General features: G+C 42.5%; 1 protein-coding gene across 8 annotated transcripts in view; it reads right to left on the minus strand.

Annotated features, from left to right (window-relative positions):
* itpr1b (inositol 1,4,5-trisphosphate receptor, type 1b) overlaps nt 1-24,691 on the minus strand; it is a 380,201-nt gene that overhangs the window by 157,189 nt on the left and 198,321 nt on the right. For all 8 annotated transcript variants that reach the window (XM_055647745.1, XM_055647746.1, XM_055647740.1 and 5 more), the window contains 2 exons: nt 24,067-24,199; nt 14,028-14,218 (listed from right to left, as the gene is read on the minus strand). In XM_055647745.1, coding sequence (XP_055503720.1) covers nt 14,028-14,218; nt 24,067-24,199 — 324 coding nt within the window. The remainder of the gene's footprint in view (nt 1-14,027; nt 14,219-24,066; nt 24,200-24,691) is intronic.

The raw sequence follows: 24,691 nt of genomic DNA on the forward strand, positions 1-24,691 counted from the left end.
TTAAATGAACATCTGCTAGGTGCATTATGACATTCATCTGCATTCTGGTACACAACACTTCCTGTACATTTCACTGTCATCTTGACATGTCAGTGCATAGTCATCACCACAGCTTTATCACCATTTTTTGTGAATTCCAGCAGGTCATATCTGTCACTTAACCAGCTGTTGGTTACAAAACTTCACAACTGATGCAGATAATTATGGGATTAGACTTCAGCACCTCGTTAACAGACGTGCTGGATTGTTTCATGCTGTTTTTATGATGTATCTTAGGCAAAACAATCGTTTCTTACATTCATCCCAGAGCAGACATCTTGCCTGAAGCGTTTCAGCCAAACTTGGAGAGCCTTGCATTCAATGCGTGGGTGATTGGTAGAAGTTGCCACCCAGTTTGATTTCAACCTGGAAGAACCTGTTTCCATGGCAACACAGTCTACACACAGAAGCCAGCAATGTAGAAAAACAAGACAATTTTATCAGAATTATTATGCCTTCTTTCACTTGTTCACACAAATATCAACCTCCACCAATCTTCCAATTTATATCGTTTAATTTAGGGGGGGGGGGGGGGGGGGGGTGGGGGGGGGGGGTGTGTGGGGGGGGGGGGGGGGGGGGGGGTGTTAGAGGAGGGGGAAAAATGCTTGCTGAGCCCTTGCTTCAACAGGTCATTTGCTAAATTGCAAATGTATTCTGCAGATTTTCCCAAAATGGAAAGATTCACCGGGGAGATAATTGTGACCAAGCCTGAGGGGTGGAGGGTGATGGATCTGTAGGACATGTTGGATAGCTCATTGAAAGCAGTGTGCGATGGGTTGAATGGTCTCCTTTGTGTGTGTTTCTGCAGGCAGAAGGGTACAAAGGGTGCTTTGTGAGCAGCTCCACCGTCCCTAAGGAATGAAACTCGTGGGGTATGTGGAACAGCCTTTCAAACTAACTTGCCACAACTCGACAATAATCAGGAGTTTTGGGGGGGGGGGGGGGGGGGATGAGGGAGGTGAGGCAGGCAGATGTACAGGGGAGAAGGGGATAGGGAGGGAGAGGGGAGTAGGGAGTGAGGGGTGAGGGAGGGAGGTGAAGGAAGGAAGGCAGACAGAGAGAGAGAGGGAGACAGACAGAGAGAGGGGGGGGCAGATGGAAAGAGGAGAGGCAGAGACAGGGAGGGAGCTGAGAGGGAAGAAGAAAGAGGTGGAAAGCGAGGGGGAGATGGAGAGGGAAGGGGAGGTGGAGAAGTATAGAGGGAGAGGTAGAGAGGGAGGTGGAGAGGGAGAGGTGGAGAGGGAGAGGTGCAGGTGGGCAGAGGCAGAGGGTGAGAGGTAGAGAGATCTATGTTCACAAGCAGCCTGGTTTTGACAAGAACTGAAGGCCGCACTGAGTGGAAAGTTTTAATGAGGCTAATTTATATCCTACTGCGCTCTGCCAGTCTCCTGCAAAACTGCAGTGTCTGTGTCAGTATAAAACCAGCAGAGGCTGCCAATGGAAAATCCTACAATACCCTCCATAATGTTCGGGACAAAGACCCATCCTTTAATTATTTGCCTCTGTACTCCATAATTTGAGATTTGTAATAGAAAAAAAAATCACATGTTAAAGTGCACATTGTCAGATTTTAATAAAGACCATTTTTAAACATTTTGTTTTCACCATGTAGAAATTACAGCTGTGTTTATACGCTAGAATTTAGAAGATTGAGGGGGGATCTTATAGAAACTTACAAAATTCTTAAGGGGTTGGACAGGCTAGATGCAGGAAGATTGTTCCCGATGTTTGGGAAGTCCAGCACAAGGGGTCACAGTTTAAGGATAAGGGGGAAATCTTCTAGGAACGAGATGAGGAAAACATTTTTCACACAGAGAGTGGTGAATCTCTGGAATTCTCTGCCACAGAAGGCAGTTGAGGCCAGTTCATTGGCTATATTTAAGAGGGAGTTAGATGCGGCCCTTGTGGCTAAAGGGATCAGGGTTATGGAGAGAAGGCAGGTACGGGATACTGAGTTGGATGATCAGCCATGATCATATTGGATGGCGGTGCAGGCTCCAAAGGTGAGGGAAAGACTGGAGGAAGGACTAGGTGCTGAGAGCTCTCTTATACCTGCATTAAGGAGGCAATTAAACACACCTGAGCGATTACAAATGTCTGTGAAGCCTTGTGTCCCAAACATTATAGTGCCCTACAGCTGTAATTTATACATGGTGAAACCAAAATGTATAAAAATGGCCTTCAATAAAATCTGACAATGCGCACTTTAATCACATGTGATTTTTTCTATTACAAATCTCAAATTGTGGAGTTCAGAGGCAAATAAATAAATGATGGGTCTTTGTCCCAAACATTATGGAGGGCACTGTAGAATGCTGCTGCTACTGCTACTGCTGCAGAGTTCAAGGCAGTCCACTCCTGCCGCTCCCCTATCACTTGCTGATAAGTTTATGCTCACATGCCCTGCAGTTCAGCACCTCCATTATTCAAGTGCTCGATACATCTCGCAAGTTAACCATTAGTGAGTGATGATTGAAATGTCTGGGCTGCGGTCCAGCCAACACAGCTGCTCAAGCACTGTTTGCCGAAAATGTTTTCTTTTTTGGGTGTTGGCGGGGTGACTGATTCGGAATGTCGCACCACACAGGGAAGATTAAATCGCTGGCTGAAACAGCCGCTCCCCTGACAGGAAATCACAGTGCTGAAAAAGTGACTGTTGTATGGTGCATTTTGTTCCAATCTGGGTCGGCTACAAGGATAAATTTAAGAAAATGACTTCTCCTGTCTCTTCCGGATTTCATTTTTCTCCAAATGGTGGCAGTTTGCATCCGAGGGGAATTGATAGTGGCAGTCAGTGCAAAGAAGCAGACTTGCTGTATCTTGATGACATGACTCCATTGCTGAAGAGCCCTGGTTTAATCTTAGACACGATGGTGTTGGCTGTTGATAACTCAGTGACCTTGCACTGTTTGTTTCGGCAATTGCATAGATACAGTTGGGAGTTACACTCCAAAACAATCTTCATCAAGTTGATATTATACAGATCAACACATATCAAGGATGAGAAGGAATGGGTGATGTTTCAGGTCGACACCTTTCTTCAGACTACCTGGAGAAAGGTCTCGACCCAAAATGTCATCCATCCCTTCTCTCCAGAGATGCTGCCTGTCCTGCTGAGTTACTCTAGCATTCAGTGTCTATCTTCGGTGTAAACCAGCATCTGCCGTTCCTTCCTACACATATCAAGGATGCTTCTATCTACTAATGCTGGTTTCAAAATTCCCTATCCAAATTCTACTTCCAACAATTACGGAGCTCTGGAGCGGGTCTTCCTGGGAAGAATGGAAGTCCAAGCAGTTAGTCATTTTCTGCAATTCTATGTCCCATAAGCTCCGAGGACGATGTATTTAATGGAAGGGGCAAAGGGGACCATGGATTAATAACTTATTCATTTAGCATCTCTTCGACTCTTTCATTATGCCATTGTGGTCCATGTTTTGTCATCAGTCCATTGAAAAGCAAAATCAATTAAGTTTGGTATAGGATCTCCTAACTACATTGGAGGGTACATTGCAAATCCCTTCAATGTACCACATGCATAGATTTTTTCTGCTCTCAGATTCAACAGTTCATCATTGCATGGGCTCCCAAAATGGTCCATTTTATCACAGAGTAGACTGAGAACAGTGCATGTGCGATTGTACGAAATGTGTCTTATCACCTGCAGACTTACCTTTAAGTGTCATAGGGAATATTTCAGAGGCCATGTCCTCTTTGACAGGACTTTCAACTATCTGCAATTGCCTTTGGTGGTGGAGGTAGAGGTGGTCTCCTGATACCAATGATTGTTCATCCAAACCCAACCGCAACATATATTTTTTTTATGGAAGGCCTGGAGATAAGGTTGACTTCTTGTTTTCCCAAATGATGTGGGAATATAGATGTTCACCATGGGCACCCATTAGTTAGAGTTGTTGAGTACCACGAATTGTTGAGCAAACTCAATTATTTTTTTTAGCTTAGCTTATCATGTAATTTATTTTATCAAAGGTAAAGCAAAATAATATTTAGTTCAGTTTAGTTTAGTTTAGAGACACAGCACAGAAATAGGCCCTTCGGCCCACCGAGTCCACACCGACCAGTGATCGCCATTAAACTAGCACTATCCTACACACTAGGAACAGTTTTCAATTGTTACCGAAGCCAATTAACCAACACTCCTGTATGTTTGGAGTGTGGGAGGAAGCTGGAACACCCGGGGAAAACCCTTGTGGTCACGGGGAGAACGTACAAACTCCTTACAAACAGCACCTGGAGTTAGGATTGAACCTGGGTCTCTGGTGCCGTAAGGCAGCAAATCTACTGCAGCGCCGCCGTACCACCATATTGTTTATTACAATATTAGTCAGGGTTCTTCTGTGCTAAAGATGTCTCCATTTAATGGAGCACTAAGTGGAGATTTATAGAAAAGACAAAATTCACCATTCCTAGTCCCAATGACTGGACCAGATTGAGACGCAAGCTCTACTCAATAACCAAAGGTCTGTAGCCTCCTTTCACTCTGGTATTTTATTTCATGTTTAAACTATGTGTTATTCTTAATGTTTTAATATTTTATTCTTAATGGTTTACTGTATGTCGTGTTGTTACTTGCGAGTCGAGCATAAAGGTAAATTCCTTGTATGTGTACATACTTTTCGAATAAACTTATTAATTCATTTATTCATAATTGTGCAATGGTGCATATGGAAAGCATACTCGGTATCTCACCAGACCCCTTAGTCTAAATCTCCTGCAGCATGAAATTATGAGGGCTCTCTTCTACTTATTATAGCACTGTCAGAGGCCATTCAGCCCATCATGTCCATAATGTCTTCCAGCAGAGCAATTTGTAAACCAGTCAATTCCACTTTGGTTCTGGAGCCGCTTACCCACACCGGAGGCAGTTTACAATAGCTCATTAAACCATATGCATGTCTCTAGGATGAGAGAAGAAACTAGAGAACCTATATGGTCATGGGTTTGTACAAGGTGCTCTAGATATGAGGGGAGAGAGTGAGGAGAGCCTGCAAATGAAATGCTGTAATGAACACTTATTGTTAGCTGTCTCCTTTTGGCAGCCACAGTAAGAGAAACCTCTCACATAATTCTAATTAGTAGAATGCCCAGCAGGTAATGATCAATCATCCTTCACCTCGAATGCTTTAACGCTTCAAATCGTATGGATGCTGAAGCTCATCGGGCAATAATCATCATCAGTCGCAAATTAATTTATCATTATTTTTTTTCCCCTCATTCCCACCGACAAGACAATTCCCATCACTTTCAAAAAGTGAAGACGATGCAAGAGCTCATTAAAAAACCTCCTACTTAAAAAGCTCGTGTGCTGCCGAGCGAGTGAGAACACAGGATATAAATAGAAGTTATATAACATCTCTTTGTTGATTTCAGTGCTGGAGAGAAATGCGAATGACCTTGTTTTGAGATTCGGCAGCCTGTCTAACTGTTCATAGGTTTGATTCCCATATTTGGAGATCATCTGACCAAAGCCCTCCTGTTAAGCATGTGAAAGTCTGAAAGGCTGTTACGTAAGGGCTTCAGGTTTCCACGGTTTTTAGGATTTAATGTGACCAACGTACGAGAAGGCTGTGCAGCAGAGAAGGTTCATGGGGATAAATTTAATCTGGCCACGCTCTCAGCCAAGTCTGTGTAGCCAATCCCAAGAGGTCTTTCCTTCATTTGAGACTGTTCCCAGGGCTAACAGTTCGCTTTCGTCCAAACACTGCCTTGGCACTGTGCAGATCTCATTCTCTTCACTGCATTGCTCACAGGGCTTTTGTGAAAATCAAACCCATACAAATCAGAAAGTTGCTCACCAGTCATTCGCAACTTGGCTCATGTCACTACTTGTCACTTTATACCATAAGCTCGAAACAATAACCACCCCCTGTCCCCAAGTAAAAATAGAAAAAAATGTTAGGCAAGTCCTTGCTTGTTAAAACTACTCTTCCAGTCAGATCTCCCTTTTTAAAGAAACGGCTTTACGGAATAAATAACCCATAGTTATTTATTCCGTAAGAGTGGCAATTATCAAGCCAAGTTTCATAAAAAACAGCTGATTGGTGACCACTGAATCTTTAATCAGCCAGCAACATGGCACAGGACAGTCAGACAATCACACCTTGCAAATAATACATGTGGAAACCAACATAACCTACGTGTCAACATTTCACTCCATGCATTTCATTTTGCCAAGGTTGAGACGATTCATCTAATACTTCACTCGGCACTGCCAGTGCCTCAATTTAAGGGATACTTTTTCCCCTCTCAGGATTCAAGGGCGTCAAAACCTAATTGCAAGAATGTACAAAGATCGTGATGTTAAAAAAAACTATGCTAACTGAGCCATGCATTTTCATGGCCAAGATTCTGAGAACTGAACCATATCGTTGATGCTATCTGGATACGCGCATTGTAAAAGCTAATCCAACACACACTTGGGCCAAGTAACAATTTAATTTAATTTAAATCTTTTTATTTGAATTTTGAATTTAACAGCAATTTGCATACATACAATGATAACAGACAGTGATAGTCAGGACATAATTGTACAACAGTATGTAAACGACCCTCAAAACCCTTACCCTTACCCACCCTCACCACCCACCCTCACGGGGACAAACAACACTCACATACGTACACATCCACACAAATACGACAAGATAAACAAAATGGAAAAAAAAAAAAAAAGGGGGGGGGGGGGGGGGGGGGGGGGGGGGGGGGGGGGGGAATGGGGGGGGTGGAGTGGGGAGGGGATAGCAGCTGCAATAAGACAGAGCAGTGATAGAGGGCACTCAGTCCTCTTCCGAGTCCGGAAACAAGTTAAGGGTTTCAGGGGGACGATTTGGAAAATGGGGGAATATCTTCTTCACAAAATCCCTAATCTGGAAAAAACGAAAAAGGTGGGAGTTTGGGAGGCTATAGTTGGACGAAAGCTCCGCAAAAGACGAAAAAATGCCATCCTTGTATAGGTTTTTGATACTATTGATGCCATTACTATGCCAGGTTTTGAATGCGGAGTCTGTACTTGAAGGTTTAAAGATGTGATTTTTAAGCCGTGGGGTCAAGATGGAAGGGCCTTGTAAACCAAAGTTTTTCCTAAGTTGACTCCATATCTTGAGCGAGAGGGACGCAATTGGGCCTGCACCCGCAGATGTTATAGAAAGGGGGAGTTGAGAGCATAGGACAGACCGCAACGGGAGATGTGAACTCGCCTTTTCCATGTGTACCCAGGTCGGTAGGTGGTCGCAATCATCATTCATCCAGTACAGGATTTTTTGCAAGTTAGCAGCCCAGTAGTATCGCCTAAAGTCAGGAAGTGCCAAACCGCCGTCACTCTTAGGAGACTGTAGTGCCGTCTTTCGAATTCTGGCCAGTTTGCAACCCCATAAAAATTTAGATATTCTCCTTTCTAATTTATCAAAAAGAATTTAGTGATAAATATAGGGACGTGCTGAAAAAGGTGCAGGAATTTGGGTAGGACGACCATCTTGACCAGATTTATCCGGGCCGCGAGGGATAACGGTAAAACTGACCAGCGGTCAAAGTCTCTTTCAGCTTTCTCAACCAGAGGCAGGAAGTTTGTGCGAAACATATCAAATATAGGTATTGTGATAAAAACGCCAAGGTAACGAAATCCGTCCTCCGCCCATTTAAATGAGGTTAAAGAGCGAGGGAGCTGCTTAGCCGATGAGTTAATAACAATTTAAAGTAAGTGGTCAGTCTCATGATCTGGACGGTGCGCTAACAAACCCACATGGGCAGAGCAAAGTGCATATTGTTACCAAGATGCAATAGTTGAGTATTACCTATGACATGATTAACAGCTTGTGGTGGCAACATGCCGACAGCAAGGCATGCTCTTAGAACTGGGTGTTTGCTTCAAATCACACGAAGAATGTGTCTCACTCCATTTGTAGCTGGGGCCAGAGAGAGAAATGTGATAGCCGTACAGCACGGAAACAGACTCTTCAGCCCCCAGCTAGTTCCACTGTTCACTTAATTCATTTAAATGGATGCTAGTTCCACTGTTTGCATCCAAATATCCCTTCATTATCACCTCTTCCACTATCAAAAATGGACCATTGTGGGCTCCACCTTTCCTTGGTCAGCAGTGCCGGCTCTGATTTGTTCTGAACCTTCTCATAACCTTTAGTTTCCCTCTCCCCGGCACTCAGTCTAAAGAAGTATCTCGACCAGAAACGCCATCTAATCCTTTTATCCAGAGATTTTGCCTGACCCGCTGAGGTACTCCAGCATTTTGTGTCCATCTTCAGCCTAACTTGTCCAAGTCATCCTTCTGCATTATTGGCTCAGTTTTCTCTCTCGCTTTTCACAGAGATTGAACTGTGGGTCACAGCCTTACACTTTAGGCTGCATTTTACACTCTAGTTACATTGTCAATCCCCAACTGGCCCCATTAAAGCCATAAACTACAATCTATCCCCATAGAACTCTGGTCTGCTCCAATCCTAGACATGACCTTTGTGTTATTTATTCCCCCCACAACTCTGCAACTTCCCTTTCAAAGTTCTGCCCAACGATTATTGACCTGAAACATTAATTCTATTTTCCTTCCAGAGACGCTACCCAACCGTCTCATAGTTTCCAACATCTTCTGGGGTTTTTTTTAATTCAGATTTCTAGTATCGCAAATTTTTAACATTTTAATCCTCCCCACAATACCTAGTACAGAAATTTATAATCTCCTCTTTTAAGATAGGGAAAAAGTAATCAGGGAACACTATACTATTCTTTTGGCTGATGTTTCTTTAGCATTAACAGCACTATTGGATGAATGCACACCCAAAGTTAAAAAGTTAACGTGCTAAGGAGGTATCAAAATATGAACAAAACAAATTCTGTAACCTCATATGAAGTAAACTTTCTTTACTCTTGCAATTCCCAGTATTAGGAAGATTTGAGAAGTACTAGGTAGCAGATAGTTTCCTTCAGGCAACAAGCAGGGTGAGCTTAATGGGTTATTCTTCACTCAGTAAAGTACCATAAAATATCTAGTGTACTAGTTGCACAAAAAAATTTGTTTATGATCATATTCTACATCTTGTTGATATATATATATATATATATATATATATATATATATATTTGAATGCCTTTCTCCTGCAGGCATTTGCCTCACTAAAAGGTGGCACCATTGTGCACTGTCATGTTTTCTAAGAGGTAAGAACAGTGTCAAACATAAGATTAGGGAATTACGATTTTATACCACCAACTGAATGATGCAGTATTTATTTTGCTCACAGAGGGGACATCTTGAACCAGGAAGAACACATAGAAACCATTGTTAAGTACACCCTAGTCCTCTGAGTGGCCCATAATTTACAGTGGCATAATTTAACGAGGAACATTTCTGGGTGTGAGCACTTAAGCAAACGCTGGCATGTGTTCTCCACTCCGAGCTATCCTCAAGAGGTGGTACTGACCTGTCCTCTTGAAATTCTGCTTGGATTTATTATGCGGTCAGTTAGAGAGACCCAGAACTTTGACTGAGCAAGAATGACGAAGCATATCCAAACATGTGACCTTGGGCAATGCAAGATCAACTTTGAGGTAACAATGTTTCCATGCATCTGCCGAGTCTTTACACTGCCATTCCCACATTGGCTACATCAATTACCTCAGAACCAGCAAAACTGCAAGAAATGGGCCTGTTCCACTTGGCTATTTTTTAGGCAACTGCCGGAGACTGTCATAGTCGTAGCAGGTCGCCGCAAAACTGGCGACAACCCACGTCATCCTGGCAACAATCTACGACAGCACCTACGTCAGGAGAAGTCAAGATATGCTCATTGGCGTCAAACCCACTGTTGCCGAAAAATTTTCAGCATTGAAAATCTAGTGGTGACCAGAAAGAGGCTACGACATTTTGCGCGACTGAGGAGACTACTCCCGGCAACTACCGGCGAACATGTGGCGACAATCTAGTCGCCTGTAGTTGCCTAAAAAATCGCCGAGGTTGGACAGGTCCTTAATCACAAGGACTGTCCCAGATGACTACCTCTACTTTGGTGGAGATCTTCAGTTTGATCAATTATGTGAAAATCTCACACAGCTAGCACGAATACTCCTCCTCCCACCCTGCCTCTAGCAAGGACACAATCCCTCACTCTCAATCTGTCTATCTCTGCAGCATCTGATCCCAAGATGAGGCTTTCCATTCTAGGACATCCAAGATGTCCTCTTTCTTCAGTCAACATGGTTTTCCCCTGTGGTTGTATAAAGAGTCCTCATCCATGTCTCCTCGGTGTGCTCTTGCTTCCCTTAGCCGCAGATGGAACAAGAATAGAATTCTCCTGGTCCTGATCTTTCACCCCGCAGCCCCTGCATCCAACACGTCGCTCCATGACATTTCCACCACCTTCCATGACATCCCGCCACCAATCACATCCTTCCATCCCCACCACCTTATACTTTCCATACAGAACACTCCTTCAAGCAACTCCTTAGCTCACTCATCCCTTCTCATCCAAGCTGCCCCCTCCCCAGGTACCGTCCCCTGCAACCACAGGAGATGCAACACCTGTTCTTAAATCTCCTCTATCATTTCCATCCAGGAACTCCAGTAGCAAGTGAAGCAGAGGTTTATGGGCACCCCCTCAAACCTTGTCTTCTGCAATCGATATTCTCTATGTGGTCTCATTTACACCAGTGAGACATGCATAGACCATGCGACCTCTTGCCAACCATTTGCGCTCAGTCTGCCAAGGCCTGCCGGATGATCCGGATGCTAATCATTTTAACTCTCATTCCCATTCCCATAATGACCTTTCAGTTCTTGGCCTCCTCTGTTGCCAGTGAGGCCTCAAACATGAGGAACAGCTTCTTATATTTGGCTTGGGTAGCTTTGAAACCAACATGAACACTGAAATTCCTGCTTTCAAGTAAAACCCCCGTCTACCCCCCACTGTCATATCCTACCCTAGTGTACACACACATCCCCACATTCTCCCACCCACCTCAGCCACAATGCACCATCCCCCTCCCCTATAGGCTCATCTCAGTCCCTATGTTCCCTTTATCCCACTTCTTTCCCTTTCCTCTCCATTCATTTCCCACTTTTTGGCTTTACATTTTACTCCTCATCTCTCCTGTCTGACACCTTTTTGGCTTCTTTTCACCTCAAACCTCTGTCACTTCCTCCACCCATCTGCCACCCCCCCTCCCCCCCCCAATCTGTACCTACATATCACTTCCCCCGACATCAGTCTGAAGAAGGATCTCGACCCGAAACGTCCCCCATTCTACTCCAGAGATGTTGCCTGGCCCACTGTGTTACTACAGCATTTTGTGTCTATCTTCCACATTTCACTTGCCAGGTTTTGAATAAGAAGAAAAAGAAGAGAGCTTCTCCAGCTTTCTCCCCGTTACTCTATTATTCTGAAGAAGCATCCTGACCCAAAATGTCGCCTGTCCAATTCTCTCCACAGATGCCGCCTGACCCACTGACTTCCTCCATTACTTTGGTTTGAATAGACAGCTAATAAAGTTAATTCTGCATCTCTACATTACACTGAACTGGGAATCAGAGCATGCTTACAGTTATCCCATAAGCCGTGGCAAAGTTCAGGAATCCACTGTGGATTTCAATGTTATGAAAGCAGGGAAAAGCTTGGGAATGGTTTATTGATCGGATAAAAATGAAGATGAAGCCATCTTTCAATAACTCTGTATATTCCGGAGCAGTGCAAGGTGAACTTATACCACTGATTTCCCACAATTAACACAATACAAACCAAGCTATTCAAGCTTGGTGTTTGCACACAAGGTAGATTGACAGACTGACCTCTAGAACATCCTGGTCCATTCCAGGTTAGAGGTCCATTTTGTCTTATACTTCTGTCATACAGTTAGTTGGGCAAACAAGGCAATAAATGCTGGCTGATGTGCTGTCTGCAGGAAGTAAGCACGTCAAGCAAGGACTTTGAATGCGGGAGTAATGAGGAAGAGAGAAAGTCCCCTTTGTGCTGAACCAGGCATGTGGAAATACAATTTAATTTTGTTCAATTGCTGGTGCAAAGTTGTGTTCAAGGAGCAATGAGGAAACTAATTGGTCTTCAAACATTAGTCCCGGAAACAAGATGTCAGTCACCAATTTTGTACAATTCTTTAAAAACTTAGAATGAAAATTGCATCAACTTAAATTAAATCAAATGTTCTTATTTTTCCCCATTACTTCTTTGGCTGCAAAGTTCCCAAGAGTTTACAGGAATTGCAGGAGTCACCAACCTTTGCAGGGAGGGGCAACATTTGCAGCTTCAATTATAATATCACCAGCCAGGCATTTCTAAAGTTTGCATGCTTGGTTGCATCCCATTCACACCACGCAGTTCTTAAAAGGCAAACCCTAGTAACTCGTTGGATCAGCACAACTTGTTTTAAGTGTTATTCTAAATGGCTTGAAACACCTGTGACCCGAGTGGGAAGGTATCGCAATATTGTTCTGTGGTTCACTCTTCTGTCCTGTGCAACAGCTATTAAATGAGGCAGAGCCATTAACCTGACACCTGCCCATCTTTCTCAGACACTGTGGCCTAGCAAAGCAGGAGCAGAGAAATTAAGAAATAAATACCAGGGGATCCATGGGAGGGGAAGGGGAAAGAGTTTGGATGAAACACATAATATTGAAAAAAAAAAAATTGCATTGAAACCAAACCAGTAATCGTGAATTCTGCATTGCCACTGAAATTGTGAAATGATTATTGGAATTTCACTAAGACTGGCTTTGCACCATTTCCAACCCACACAGAAAACCAATGTCATCACTGGAGGTTTGTGGACTTGTCACAGAGATCATTTGTAAGCTTGACTTAGTTTTGCAATACACTAGGGTTTCTCCAGCAACTCATTTTAAAAATAGCAGTGGATGTAATTTAGTCAGTGCTTCCTTTACAGCTGCCGAACTTCGTTCCAACACTGCATTCTAGTGTGAGCCATTCTCTCCAACCCTCCTACTCCCAATCTTTCTCTGCCATCCAACAATACCCAACTCTTTGCTATTCAAATTGCACATTACAAAATAGAATTTCAAACTGGAATTAATGTTATCCCAAAGCAAAAAAGTAAATTGCCAACACAAAATTAGAAATTATGCAAGCATCAATAAATATTAACAACTTGTACATGTGCTGTACATGTACATGATAAAAGATTGCAAGACATTTCAAAGGAGCAAGATCAAACAAAGTTCAACAATTAATCACTCATTTGTCTATTTTTTTATGGATAATTAATGAGGGTTAGAGATTGAGGGAGGTAATTCTAATTCTTTGGATTTAGGTAGTCATGAGAATGATGAAAATCTGGAGATGGTCAAGAGCCATGTATAGAGATCTCAGAACATACAGAATAAATGGCAAGGAGGAGCAATGGATTTAAAGTGCCTCGGAAAGCTATATTTATGGCACCTGAAATTTGTGCTCAGGAAGTCTGATCATCTTACCTAAAGGAGGCAGTTGTGAAAGATTCACCAGGTTGATTCCTGGAATGGAGAGGCTTGTGAGAATATCCTTAGGGGAGAGATTAAGCTGAGAGTTTTCAGAAGTAATAAGGAGCCATCTCATTGAAACATATACAATTCTTATGGGACTAGACAGGCTGAGCTGCTTAGAAACAGGGACTAGTCTCCATGTAGGGGGTCAACCATTTAAGATTGAGATGAGAAGAAGCTTGATCTCAGATTGGTAGTCTTTGGAATTCTCTACCCACCAGTGCTGCGGAGGTTTAGACCCCAAGTATATTCCAGAAAAGGAATATGGGGTTAGTATAGGGAAGTAGTGCTGAGGAAGGCAATGAGCTATGAACTTGTTGAATTACATAGTGGATGGAAGCACCTCCTGCTTCCTCATCTTACATTCCAATTTGAAGACACAAATAACAAAAAGTAAGATCAAGTCTTTGCCTAACATTCAAATGGTACAGTTTGCTGTGCTTTTAATTACAAGGACAGCATTTGCCAGTGTACTTACCTGAATTGTAGTGTTGCCTCCTTCTAGCAGAGCAATTGCAAGTAATATGCTTTCATGGAAGACTCGGTCACTGGTTGCATTCATTATGAGGTCTATGACCAGGTCGGATGCTCCTTCCTTATCCAGGTGACATTGTACTTCTGCAAGACTCATCTCACCTTGACTCAATGTACCTGCTGTACCTCCGCCTCCTGAAAACACAAACAGCAAGTTCAAAAACCCAATATACGAAACAACAAATTGATTTTCCACGCAAAGCAAAACTAATGAAAGAGAACCTTGTAGGTTTTCAATATTGTCCTGCCCACCTATGACCTTCCACATGAATCCACATGTTCCCAATGTATAAGAATTGGCCAAGGTTATGACGTATTTCATTGGAAGAAATACAAGACTAGTTGGAATCACACTTTGAAGAACCAAGTGACTGCAGTCAGTTCAGGCCAGGACAATGAGCTTCCTCAAACCATGAATGGATTGACAATTCCCAAGATAACTGACTCCCTACTTTCATTGGGGTAACAACACAGAACGACTGGTCCATTACATTAGGTAGTCTGCACAGATGTGCAGCAAATTAAACTTTAATGTGGAACTTCACTTCTGAGCTGTTCTTTATCCCATGGGGGGAAAAATAATTACATTGGCAGCCAAGGATGCAAAATGTCTGGAATGTAATTGGGGAAAAAACCCAATGAGTAAAGACTAGAAGAACATTATGTGAGAGGCCATTTGTTGAAAACAGCAAGAGATTAATTTAGCCAATACATAGATAGCACTTAGGAAAAACCTTGTTCAAACAATATAAAAATTAAGAGAACTTATCCAAAGAGAGAAGAAAGTAATGGAATAACTCAGCGGGTCAGGTAGCATCTCTGGAGAACATGGATAAGTGACTTTTCAAGTTGGGATTCCCCCTTCAAACCGATTGTGGGGGAGGGTGGGGATAGAAAGCTGGAAGAGAGGAGAGGCAGGACAAAGCCTGGCAGGTAATAGGTTGATACAGATGAGGAGAGGTTTATTGATGGGCAGATGATTGGACAAATGCCAGGGATAAAAGACTGAAGGTATAAGACAAAAGGATTGAAGAGTTGCACATTGTGAAGCTAGCGGGTGAAATGTAGGTGGAAGGGAGGAGTGGGGAGGGGGGTTTACGAGGAAAAAGGGAGGAGAATTCAATATCCTACTGCCTAAAATTGGAGCACTCGATGGTCATGCTACCTAAAATATGCCTATCAAAAAACCAACCTCATCTGTAACAACTTGCCAGGCTTTGTCCTACCCCTCCTCTCTTCCAGCTTTCTGCTATCCCCTCACACCTCCACTATGATTGAAGAAGGGACCTGACACAAAACGTCATGTATTCACATTCTCCAGAGATGCTGCCTGACCCGATGAATTGCTCCTGTATTGTGTGTCTTCTTTTGTAAACTAGCATCTACACTTTTGTCTTTCTACATTATCCAATGAGAGAGTCAGGAAAAATACATTCAAAATAGGAAGTGATGCAGTAATTAAAGGCTCCATTTTGAATTAATGTGCTATTTAAAGATTTTAAAATATTATAGGCATAATATTCCTGTAATTCCTGGGCGCGCAAGAACAAAATCTTCAAACAAAACCTGCAGTACGCAAAAGCGATTGTTTGAAACACGTCAGTTCATCAGGCATGAATGGCAATTTAGACATTTACTGTGTTTCATATTGTTCATTCATTACTAGAGGCAAAGTTGGAAAACCTTGGGAAAAAAAAAGTGTCTTGAACTGTAGCTGTCCCTGTGGTGCATGTATGTCAAATGTCGTCAGCTGGGAAGTTCCAGGTTCTTGAACCAAGGAAGGTCACGGTGGCGCAGCAGTAGAGTTGCTGCCATACAGCGAATGCAGTGCCGGAGACGCGGGTTCGATCCCGACTACGGGCGTTGTCTGTACGTAGTTTGTACGTTCTCCCCGTGACCTGCGTGGATTTTCTCCGAGATCTTTGGTTTCCTCCCACCCTCCAAAGGCGTACAGGTTTGTAAATTAATTGGCTTGGTAAATACAAATGTAAAAATTGTCCCTAGTGGGTGTAGGACAATATTAATGTGCGGGGATCGCTGGTCGGCACGGACCCGGTGGGCCAAAGGGCCTCTTTCCGCGCTGTACCTCTAAACTAAACGGTGAAGGAATTTGATATATTTCTGAGTCAGCATGGCTTGCAACTTGGTGAGAAAAAGGAGATAGTGGTTTTCCCATGCATCTGCTCCCCATGTGGTAGATGATTAATTGTTGCAAAAGTTGTTGTAAATGGTGCATTTCACATCCATGTTGTAGAAATAGATCAAAAGATCATGTGATAGGAGCAGAATTAGGCCATCAGCCCATCAAGTCTGCTCCACCATTCAATCATGGCTGATGTATTTCTCTCCCTAACCCCATAACCTCTGACACCCGTACTAATCAGATATGGGAGGAAATTATTTTGCTGGTTCTTGGAGAGTTGATCGTCGGCTTGTTTGTCTTAGATATGTTTGTATCTTTCTGAAATATTCGAGGTAACTTCAACCAAGCAAATGGCTCCTATGTGTAGATTCTAATAGTGATGTGGTGAATCGCAAGATGTGGCACGTAGACATCTAACCTTTGTGAACTGCCCTTACAGATGGAGAATTTGTGCAACTAGTAGTCCAGATAGATTTTGGTGCAACTAGTTCAGGGATAGATTTCTGGTCAGTATATTTGATTTCCCAATCTGCTGTCGAGGCCAGGGGATGTGGTAATGGACAATGTTGCCCATCTCTCACCACAAGAACAAATGGTGTAGTGGCCTGGGTTTTAATCTGCCATTACATTTGCTCATGGGCATGAACCTTTGTATTCCTAGATAACCACTTTAAGATATGTTGTCTCTGTACTGCAACTGCATTCTGATCCCAATGACCCAATTTAAACAAATTCAATCATTTCATCTTAATTTTTTTTTTTTTCAATTAACCCAGTCCCCAGCATTTGAGGATGCTCAATGATTGCACAACTTTGTTCCATTTGCAACTCCTCCATTTGTGGCTGCATGCTGTATAACCTTAACACTGGCAAGCACCAGTCAATGTCCAAAGAGTTGTGGCCAATGGATAAGAGGTTGGCATGAGGAAGTGTGTTAGAAAATGTCACTAAAGCATCGGAGATTGCTTCCCCTATTTGTCCAATCGTGGTCCGCTCGAATTTTAAGTCTTTATACTCCCGTAGAGGAATTCTTTGCATTATGCCAATAAATATTTCTTGCTTAATAAATGCCTTCATTGGGTTCCCTCTTGATCCAAAAGTAAGGGAACAGGAGATTTTCATTTCTCAGGGTATGGGCATCATTGGCAAGGCCAGCATTATTGTTCAATATTAACTGCCATCAAAAAGATGGTGAACAATGTTATTCAACTTCTGCAGGCCCTACCTATAAAGATACTACCACAGCACTGCTGGGGAGGGAGTTCAGGTTTTTAGACCCATTGCTTCTGAAGAACTTAAGATAGATTTCCACTTGTGGGAAGGAACTGCAAATGCTGGTTTCCATGTCATAGATTTTCACGTCAGGATGACGTACAACTGAGGGGATCCTGCAAGCGGTGGTGTTGCCACGCACCTGCCGCTCTTGTCCATCTTTGTAATGGAAGTGACAAGTTTGAGAGGTTCTCTCCGAGTACTCCAGATGAGGACTGGAGTGAGTTTTAGAGCTGGCAACAGTGGAGCCACTGTGTAATGGTGTCAGAACGAGTGAATAACTAGGGCTGTGGGCAGCTTGCCAATCAGGCAGACTGCGCTGCCTCAGTTCAGTTTATTGTCATATGTACCGAGGTAAGAGTGAAATGTTTTTGTTGTGTGCGAACCAGGCAACCTGGGATGGTGTTAGAGCTGGACTCATCCAATCTAGTGATGAATATTCCATCATATTCCTGGCTTGTGCCTTGTAAATACCGGAAGGGATTTGAAGAATCAGGTGGACAGTCACTCCCAACAGGTTGACCTGCTGCCTCTGACTGGCTGTTGCCCTATTATCTTTGATGCTTTTATTTAATAACCCAATATGTCCCTACCTGCCAAAAGGGGGAGGAGAGAGGGGGGGAGAGGCACCACAAATCTGCTCTAGAGCATGGAGTTTCCTGGTAAGTGCTGGCAGTTCAGCTTTCTGCAGATTTTCCCTTGAGATCACCGTGCAAACATCAAACATCCTGTTGGCTTCTTACTGCCGAATCCTCAGTTGCACTCTGAAGCTGGTCCAGTTGAGTCCTGGCTAATTCTGGTGAAATTAAACTGTAATGGATTCCCCAGCTGTAGAAAGCAAATACTATACGCAGAAATATTTCATCAGCTGAGCTCTACCCCAGCTAAAATCAGCTTTCAAACGTGCTGGAATGTTTGAAATATTTGCAAAACTAAAAAAAAAGTTATTAAAATAAAAAAAATTAAGAAAATAAACAATTCAGTATTTTGTTGAACTCAAGTAATTCAGAAATATGAATCGTTTGAAATGTTCTCTAACTCTTCCTCTCTCTTATGCAGTAATTCCCCTCAATCAATGGAGGGGAGGGGGCATTGAGCCCAGGTTAGGTCAGCCTGGCGCACGTTTAGTGGATACATCTCCCACATAAATCTGGCAAACTGGAGAGGGTGGGTGGTCTACCTCTGGACACACAAAGAACCCAGCTTCAGAGTGCAATTGAGGATTCGCAGCAAGAGGCCAACAGGATGTTCACTGTTTGCACAGTGATCTCAAGGGAAAATCTACAGAACGCTGAACTGCCAGCACTTCCCAGGAAACTCCATGCTCCAGAGCAGATTTGTGAGTCCGAATGGCCTACTTTTGCACCTCTAACTTATGAAGAGTACTGAAAATCAAGGAACCAATCAATACTGGTAAAGTTAGGGCATCCAATTACTGACTGGGACTTTTTCCCAATGAAATTATTCAAGGGATGTGACCAAGATCCCTTACAATTTCAGGTTGCAGCAACTTGCTATTCTAGACATATCACAATTAGTACTCTTGCACAAAATGGGTGTATAAATGAAGGCTGGTTACATTAAATAACAGCGGAACGCAGAGACAGATGTCTGGTATGATTATAATTACCAAGAACGTGGCACAAATTCCCAGCTCTAATTTTTACGCAGCCCACCCACTGGATTTCACCTACAAATAAACCCTTCAACTCGTGCCCACACATTACCATGACTTCAAAGACCACAGAATAAGTGAACTATCTCATATTTTCACATGAAAGTGCTCTTGAACATCTGCCAATTATCCTCATGGAGCTACTTGACTGATATTTCATCACTGTGCCCATGCAAAAACATCCTTGTAATGCAACCAGGAGTCCAGCATGGGCTGTGCCAGGAATAGAAATCTCTATTGGGGAGTTCCATTAGTTCAAAATTCTGAGCAAATTGCTGTTTAAACTTTACCCCATTGTCTTAATTGCTCCTCAAGGTTGGTAAATGTACTAAAATCAGGGAATATACCAGTCAACAGGCATCCCATTCTTCCCCTCCCCAGCAATCCTGCATCTTAATTTCATGTCTAAATGTGCAATTGAACAAGTTGGTTCTCCTCTGCATTCCTCGGAGGAACTGGCTGAGAATGCAGAACCTGTGATGAGTCTGGCAAATGTTAGCTGTTGTATTCAAACATTGGCCCCCGTGTGTAATGAAACGGAAGAAAAGACTCATTCCACACCTTCACACCTTTTATAAGCATCACTTAGCAATGTATTTCATAGTATCATAAGATTAGGGCAAGAGAGGGGAGGAGGCCCTTCAGTCCATCGCCCTCTCCAGTTGGGTCCACTCCTTTGTGGTTTCATTATAGCATAGCATATTTTCTCCCTCAAATATTTACCTAATTCCCTTTTGAGGCTGTTATTGACCTTACATCCACCAGTCAGACAGGGGATTCCAAGTTCTAACCACTTATTGCACAAGACATTTTTTCTTCCTTCCATATGTTGCCTTTGGTTCTTTTGCCAATCACCTTAAATCTGTGGCTTCACCCTTCAGCCACTGGATCGGTTTTCCTTTATTTACTCTAAATACTTGAAAACACTTTAAGTAAATCTGCTCCTGACTTTCCCCAGAGAGGTTCACAGTCTATGTCGTGGCAATCCCTCAACCTTGTTGCTGTACTGGTAAAACTCTCCTGTACCTTCTCCAAAGACTACTTGTAGCTCTAACTACGAGAATCCTGAATTGAGGACAGAACTCCTATTGAAGCCACACTTGTGTGTGAGAGACATTGAATTCCATGCTTCTGGTTTCTAACATTCATGATTTCACGTGCTTTGTTAACTGGTAACTGCCATTTTCCAGAGTTTGTGCACATTTTGCACATACTTTCTTTACTCTTCTGTCAAAATATGTCACCTCACACTTCTCTGCATTGAGTCTTATCGCTTATATTTATTCCAAGTGACTGTAAAGTCTTTTACCATCCTCTCCACAGTTTAAAAATACAAACATGTTGAATTATTTTACAATTGTGCCCTCCATCCTTGGGTCCAAGTCATCAAGATCCGGTTGTGAAGATGTACCAGTTGTTCCATAAGCAAATTGTCTTTTACTACGGTCTCAGCTGATGATTTAAAGAGTGCAAGTGTACAACTGGTTCATAGGAAAGAGCCAAATGTGCAACTAGCAATGTAATACATATTTATTCAGAGTCTTTGTGTTGCGTATGGCGTGCACCGCCTAAAATTGTAGGTCAACATCAGAGTATATCATAAAGAGCAAAGGAATCAAACTTATTTAAGAAATTACAGTAGTTGTAAATGAAAGGCCTGCAGGAAAATCCAGAGAGTGGTGGATAGCTGTGTACAAACGAGCCTATGACGGTACAGGGCCTGTACTCGCTGGAGTTTAAAAGGATGAGGGGGATCCGAATAGTGAAAGGTCTGGATAGAGTGGTTGTGGAAAAGATGTTTCCACTAGTGGGAGAGTCTAAGACCAGAGGCCATAGCCTCAGAATAAAAGGATGTTCCTTTAGGAAGGAGATGAGGGGGAATTGCTTTAGTCAGAGGGTGGTGAATCTGTGGAATTCATCACCACGGTAGGCTGTGGAGGCCAAGACAATGGATATTTTTAAGGTGAAGATTGATAGATTCTTGATTAGTACGGGTGTCAGGTGTTATGGGGAGAAGATCTTGAGAGTGGGGTTTAGAGGGAAGGGTAGATCAGCCATGATTGAATGACGGAGTAGACTTAATAGGATAAATGGCCTAATTCTGCTCCTATAACCTATGAGTTCACGAATTTACTGCCCTTCAATTGGTACAGTGCAGTTATCAGACTTGACTTACAGGATATTGACTGATTATCCAACATGCTGGCTCTCACCTTGGAATGCCATTTTCACCAATATGCAAAAACCTTTAATAAATGTTGCATTACATTTTATGCTAACTTTATTTTGATTTCTTGTAACAAGTTTTCTTCCAATTAATCTGCCAAGTTTCCCCAAGCCGTTATTACAAACTTATTGAACATGCTTCAATTAAACTTGCCCTAGTCCTACAGCAAGCAGTGGAATGTAATGAGCAGTATGAAGGATATTACTTTCCGTTTTGATTCAATGATTATTTTTCTTAGTGTCCATGCTCTATAGCAAGCTGAACCTGTTAGAAGTATATGATGGTTATTTTGCTGGCCTAACATAGAAACATAGAATTAGGTGCAGGAGTAGACCATTCGACCCTTCGAGCTTGCACCGCCATTCAATATGATCATGGCTGATCATCCAACAGTATCCCGTACCTGCCTTCTCTCCATACCCCCTGATCCCCTTAGCCACAACCACGATGTTTGGGGAACAGTATAGGAAGCACCAATTCTTATTAATATCAGTTTTTACTGAGACAAGTACAAATATTGATGATTAATTAATTAATTTTGAACACTGATGACAAAATTAATTAATGTAGATCACATTTCCAATTATGGCACTGCACTTAAATTTTTATCTTGATAAATCACAAAACAATTCCCCAACCAAAATTTCAGCAAATATGAAATATGAAAACAGATAATCCTCCACCATTTCCGCCACCTCCAACGTGACCCCACCACTCGCCACATCTTCCCATCTCCCCCTATGTCTGCCTTCTGCAAAGACCGCTCCCTCCGCAACTCCCTTGTCAATTCTTCCCTTCCCTCCCGTACCACCCCCTCCCCGGGCACTTTCCGTTGCAACCGCATGAAATGCAACAGAGTGTGAGCAACACCGGAAACTGGAGGAACAGCACCTCATATTCCGCCTGGGCAGCTTGCGTCCTGATGGCATGAACGTTGAATTCTCCCAATTTTGCTTGCCCTTGCTGTCTCCTCCCCTTCCTTAACCCTCGAGCTGTCTCCTCCCATTCAAGGTCCTCCTCCTCCCTATTTCCTTCGCTCCATAGATGCTGCTGCACCCGCTGAGTTTCTCCAGCAATTTTGTGTACCTTTGATTTCCTACAGAGTTTGGAAGGTGTCTTTTTTAATGCTTCCTTGGGGAGTGGTTGAAAAAAAAACAGCAGAGATTTATTTAAGGATCAGCCAGCTTAGTTGACGAGGAAGAGTTAGAAGGGTTACACATTTTAGAGTGAGTAGTGCTTGTAAAGAGCATAAACAGAGACACTACACGGGCTGTTTCTCTGCTGCAACATTCCCGGTTTAAGTTACTGCAGTTATTTTTGTATCCTATTAGTAAGGCTCTTCAAACCTCTCTGGTAACCTGAACTAAGACAGCTGCTCGGTTGCTCATTACTGGCAGAACAGATCTGTTGAATGCTTTCCTAGTCTTTCTTAATTACTTGGAGATCCACGCCAGAGCTTTAGGACAGAGCAGAAACTTTATAATGGAGGCAGCTATTCCCTGTGGTGATTTAAAAAATGTGCACATAGTTTTCTGAGGTAAACCGAGCTGCAGAAACCAATTCAAGCTTGGCAAAGCAGAGTGCCTCTGCAAAGCTGACAGTAAGACATCTGATGTTATTTCAGCCTACCATAAAGCTATCAGTCTGTTTTCAATTAAGTGACAGGGTGTTGGCAATAATTGGGACTGAGAAATAAGCCTGGTAATGTGCTAGATCTGCACATTTTGATGGCCGATCCTTGTTGGATTATCCTGACCACCTGCTTGAAGAGATCCCTGCAATGTCCTGCCAGTGATCAATAATGATACATCTGTAAGAGAGACGTTCGCTCTGAAGGAAGGCAAATCAATTCCAGGACATGATTCCACTGTGCCCAGAGTTCGGCAGAAACTTTGATTTGAGTTTCAGTGCCAACCCTATCATGTTTGTCAACGACCTTGCATCTTGGGAGCAGCGGAGTGAGTGGATTATTGAGAGCAACGTAAGGTCCTCAGAAGTCAGCTCCAAAAGAAACCCCAAAGCTCTCAATAATCAGAGAGCTTGCTCAGAATACCTTCACTGTCGCAGAGCCATTTACTTGTAATTCCATGTTCTTACATTTCTGAATAACTAGGCAGGAGTGTAAGAAACTTTACAAATTGGACCAAGTCAGTTTAAGTACAGTTAGAGATGCCAATAATTACCTCCATGCTTTCCCTTTGTCCTCAAGAAGATAAAGTTGGGTCGGCATTTTGCAAAGGGTATTCACTAAACTATGTTGATTATAATCATCCTGCCACCTACAGAATCAGGAATCTAATCAGACTCTTTTAATATGATATATATATATATTTTACAACTGCATGGCCACTGGTTGTACTCTACTACAAAATTGCAAACACCAATAATTTATTTTGCAGATTGATCACTGGATCTTTCCTTCCATTGGCGGATTTCTCCTTTTTATTATTTGTCTTTGCATTTGCCTATTTATCTCCAATATCTTCTAACACTAACACAAGGTCAGGAACGTAAAGCATTAGCTTGACTTATTTCTCCATGGATGCTGTCTGACCTGTGGTGTTATTATCTTTATTGCAAACTGCACAGCATGAGAGTGGGTTGCAACGGGCTTCCAGGACCAGTATCATACGAAAGCTGGACAATAGTAAAAGGAAATATCTTACCGCGTTCGAGAGATTTGTTGATGCCTCCTGCTGATAGTGGACCATTGTGGAAATTTGTCAGGCTTTCTCTTCTACCTACTGATCTGACATTGCCATGGTAGCGGTTGACCAAGATCTGCCTTAGAGCTTCACCCTTGATGAGGCAAAACAGATTGTTAGGAAAGATAGATACAGCAACCGTTTTAAAACAAAAAGAAAAGTGGCACTTATTATTTGAAATGATTCTGTAACATGGAATATTTGACTCATGACGAAAACAGAATGTAAAAACAAGTCCTTGAAATTACACTCTTATTAATGGGAAATGATTATTCCTGACAAGTGCGACCATAAAAAAAAGATTACAATAACCAAGATTAAATAATAATGTGTTCCTTTTTTGCAATTTACAAACAAAATGATTGCAAGAGTGTCAAACCTTCAAGTATTTCTGCTTTAGTCATTGACTGCATGAAGCAGCTTAAATATTTATGACACCAACTTTCACTGGACATTTATCTTCCACCAAGAATATTTGAAAGAAGAATATGAATCATGGTTAGATATCCTCCAGTGACCAATAGCCCATCATAAGTCTATTACATTGCTCAGCTCTGCTTCATCCATTTATGGGCTCATCTGATAT

Source organism: Leucoraja erinacea, chromosome 16, assembly GCF_028641065.1.
Source record: "Leucoraja erinacea ecotype New England chromosome 16, Leri_hhj_1, whole genome shotgun sequence".
Taxonomy (NCBI): Eukaryota; Metazoa; Chordata; class Chondrichthyes; order Rajiformes; family Rajidae; genus Leucoraja; species Leucoraja erinaceus.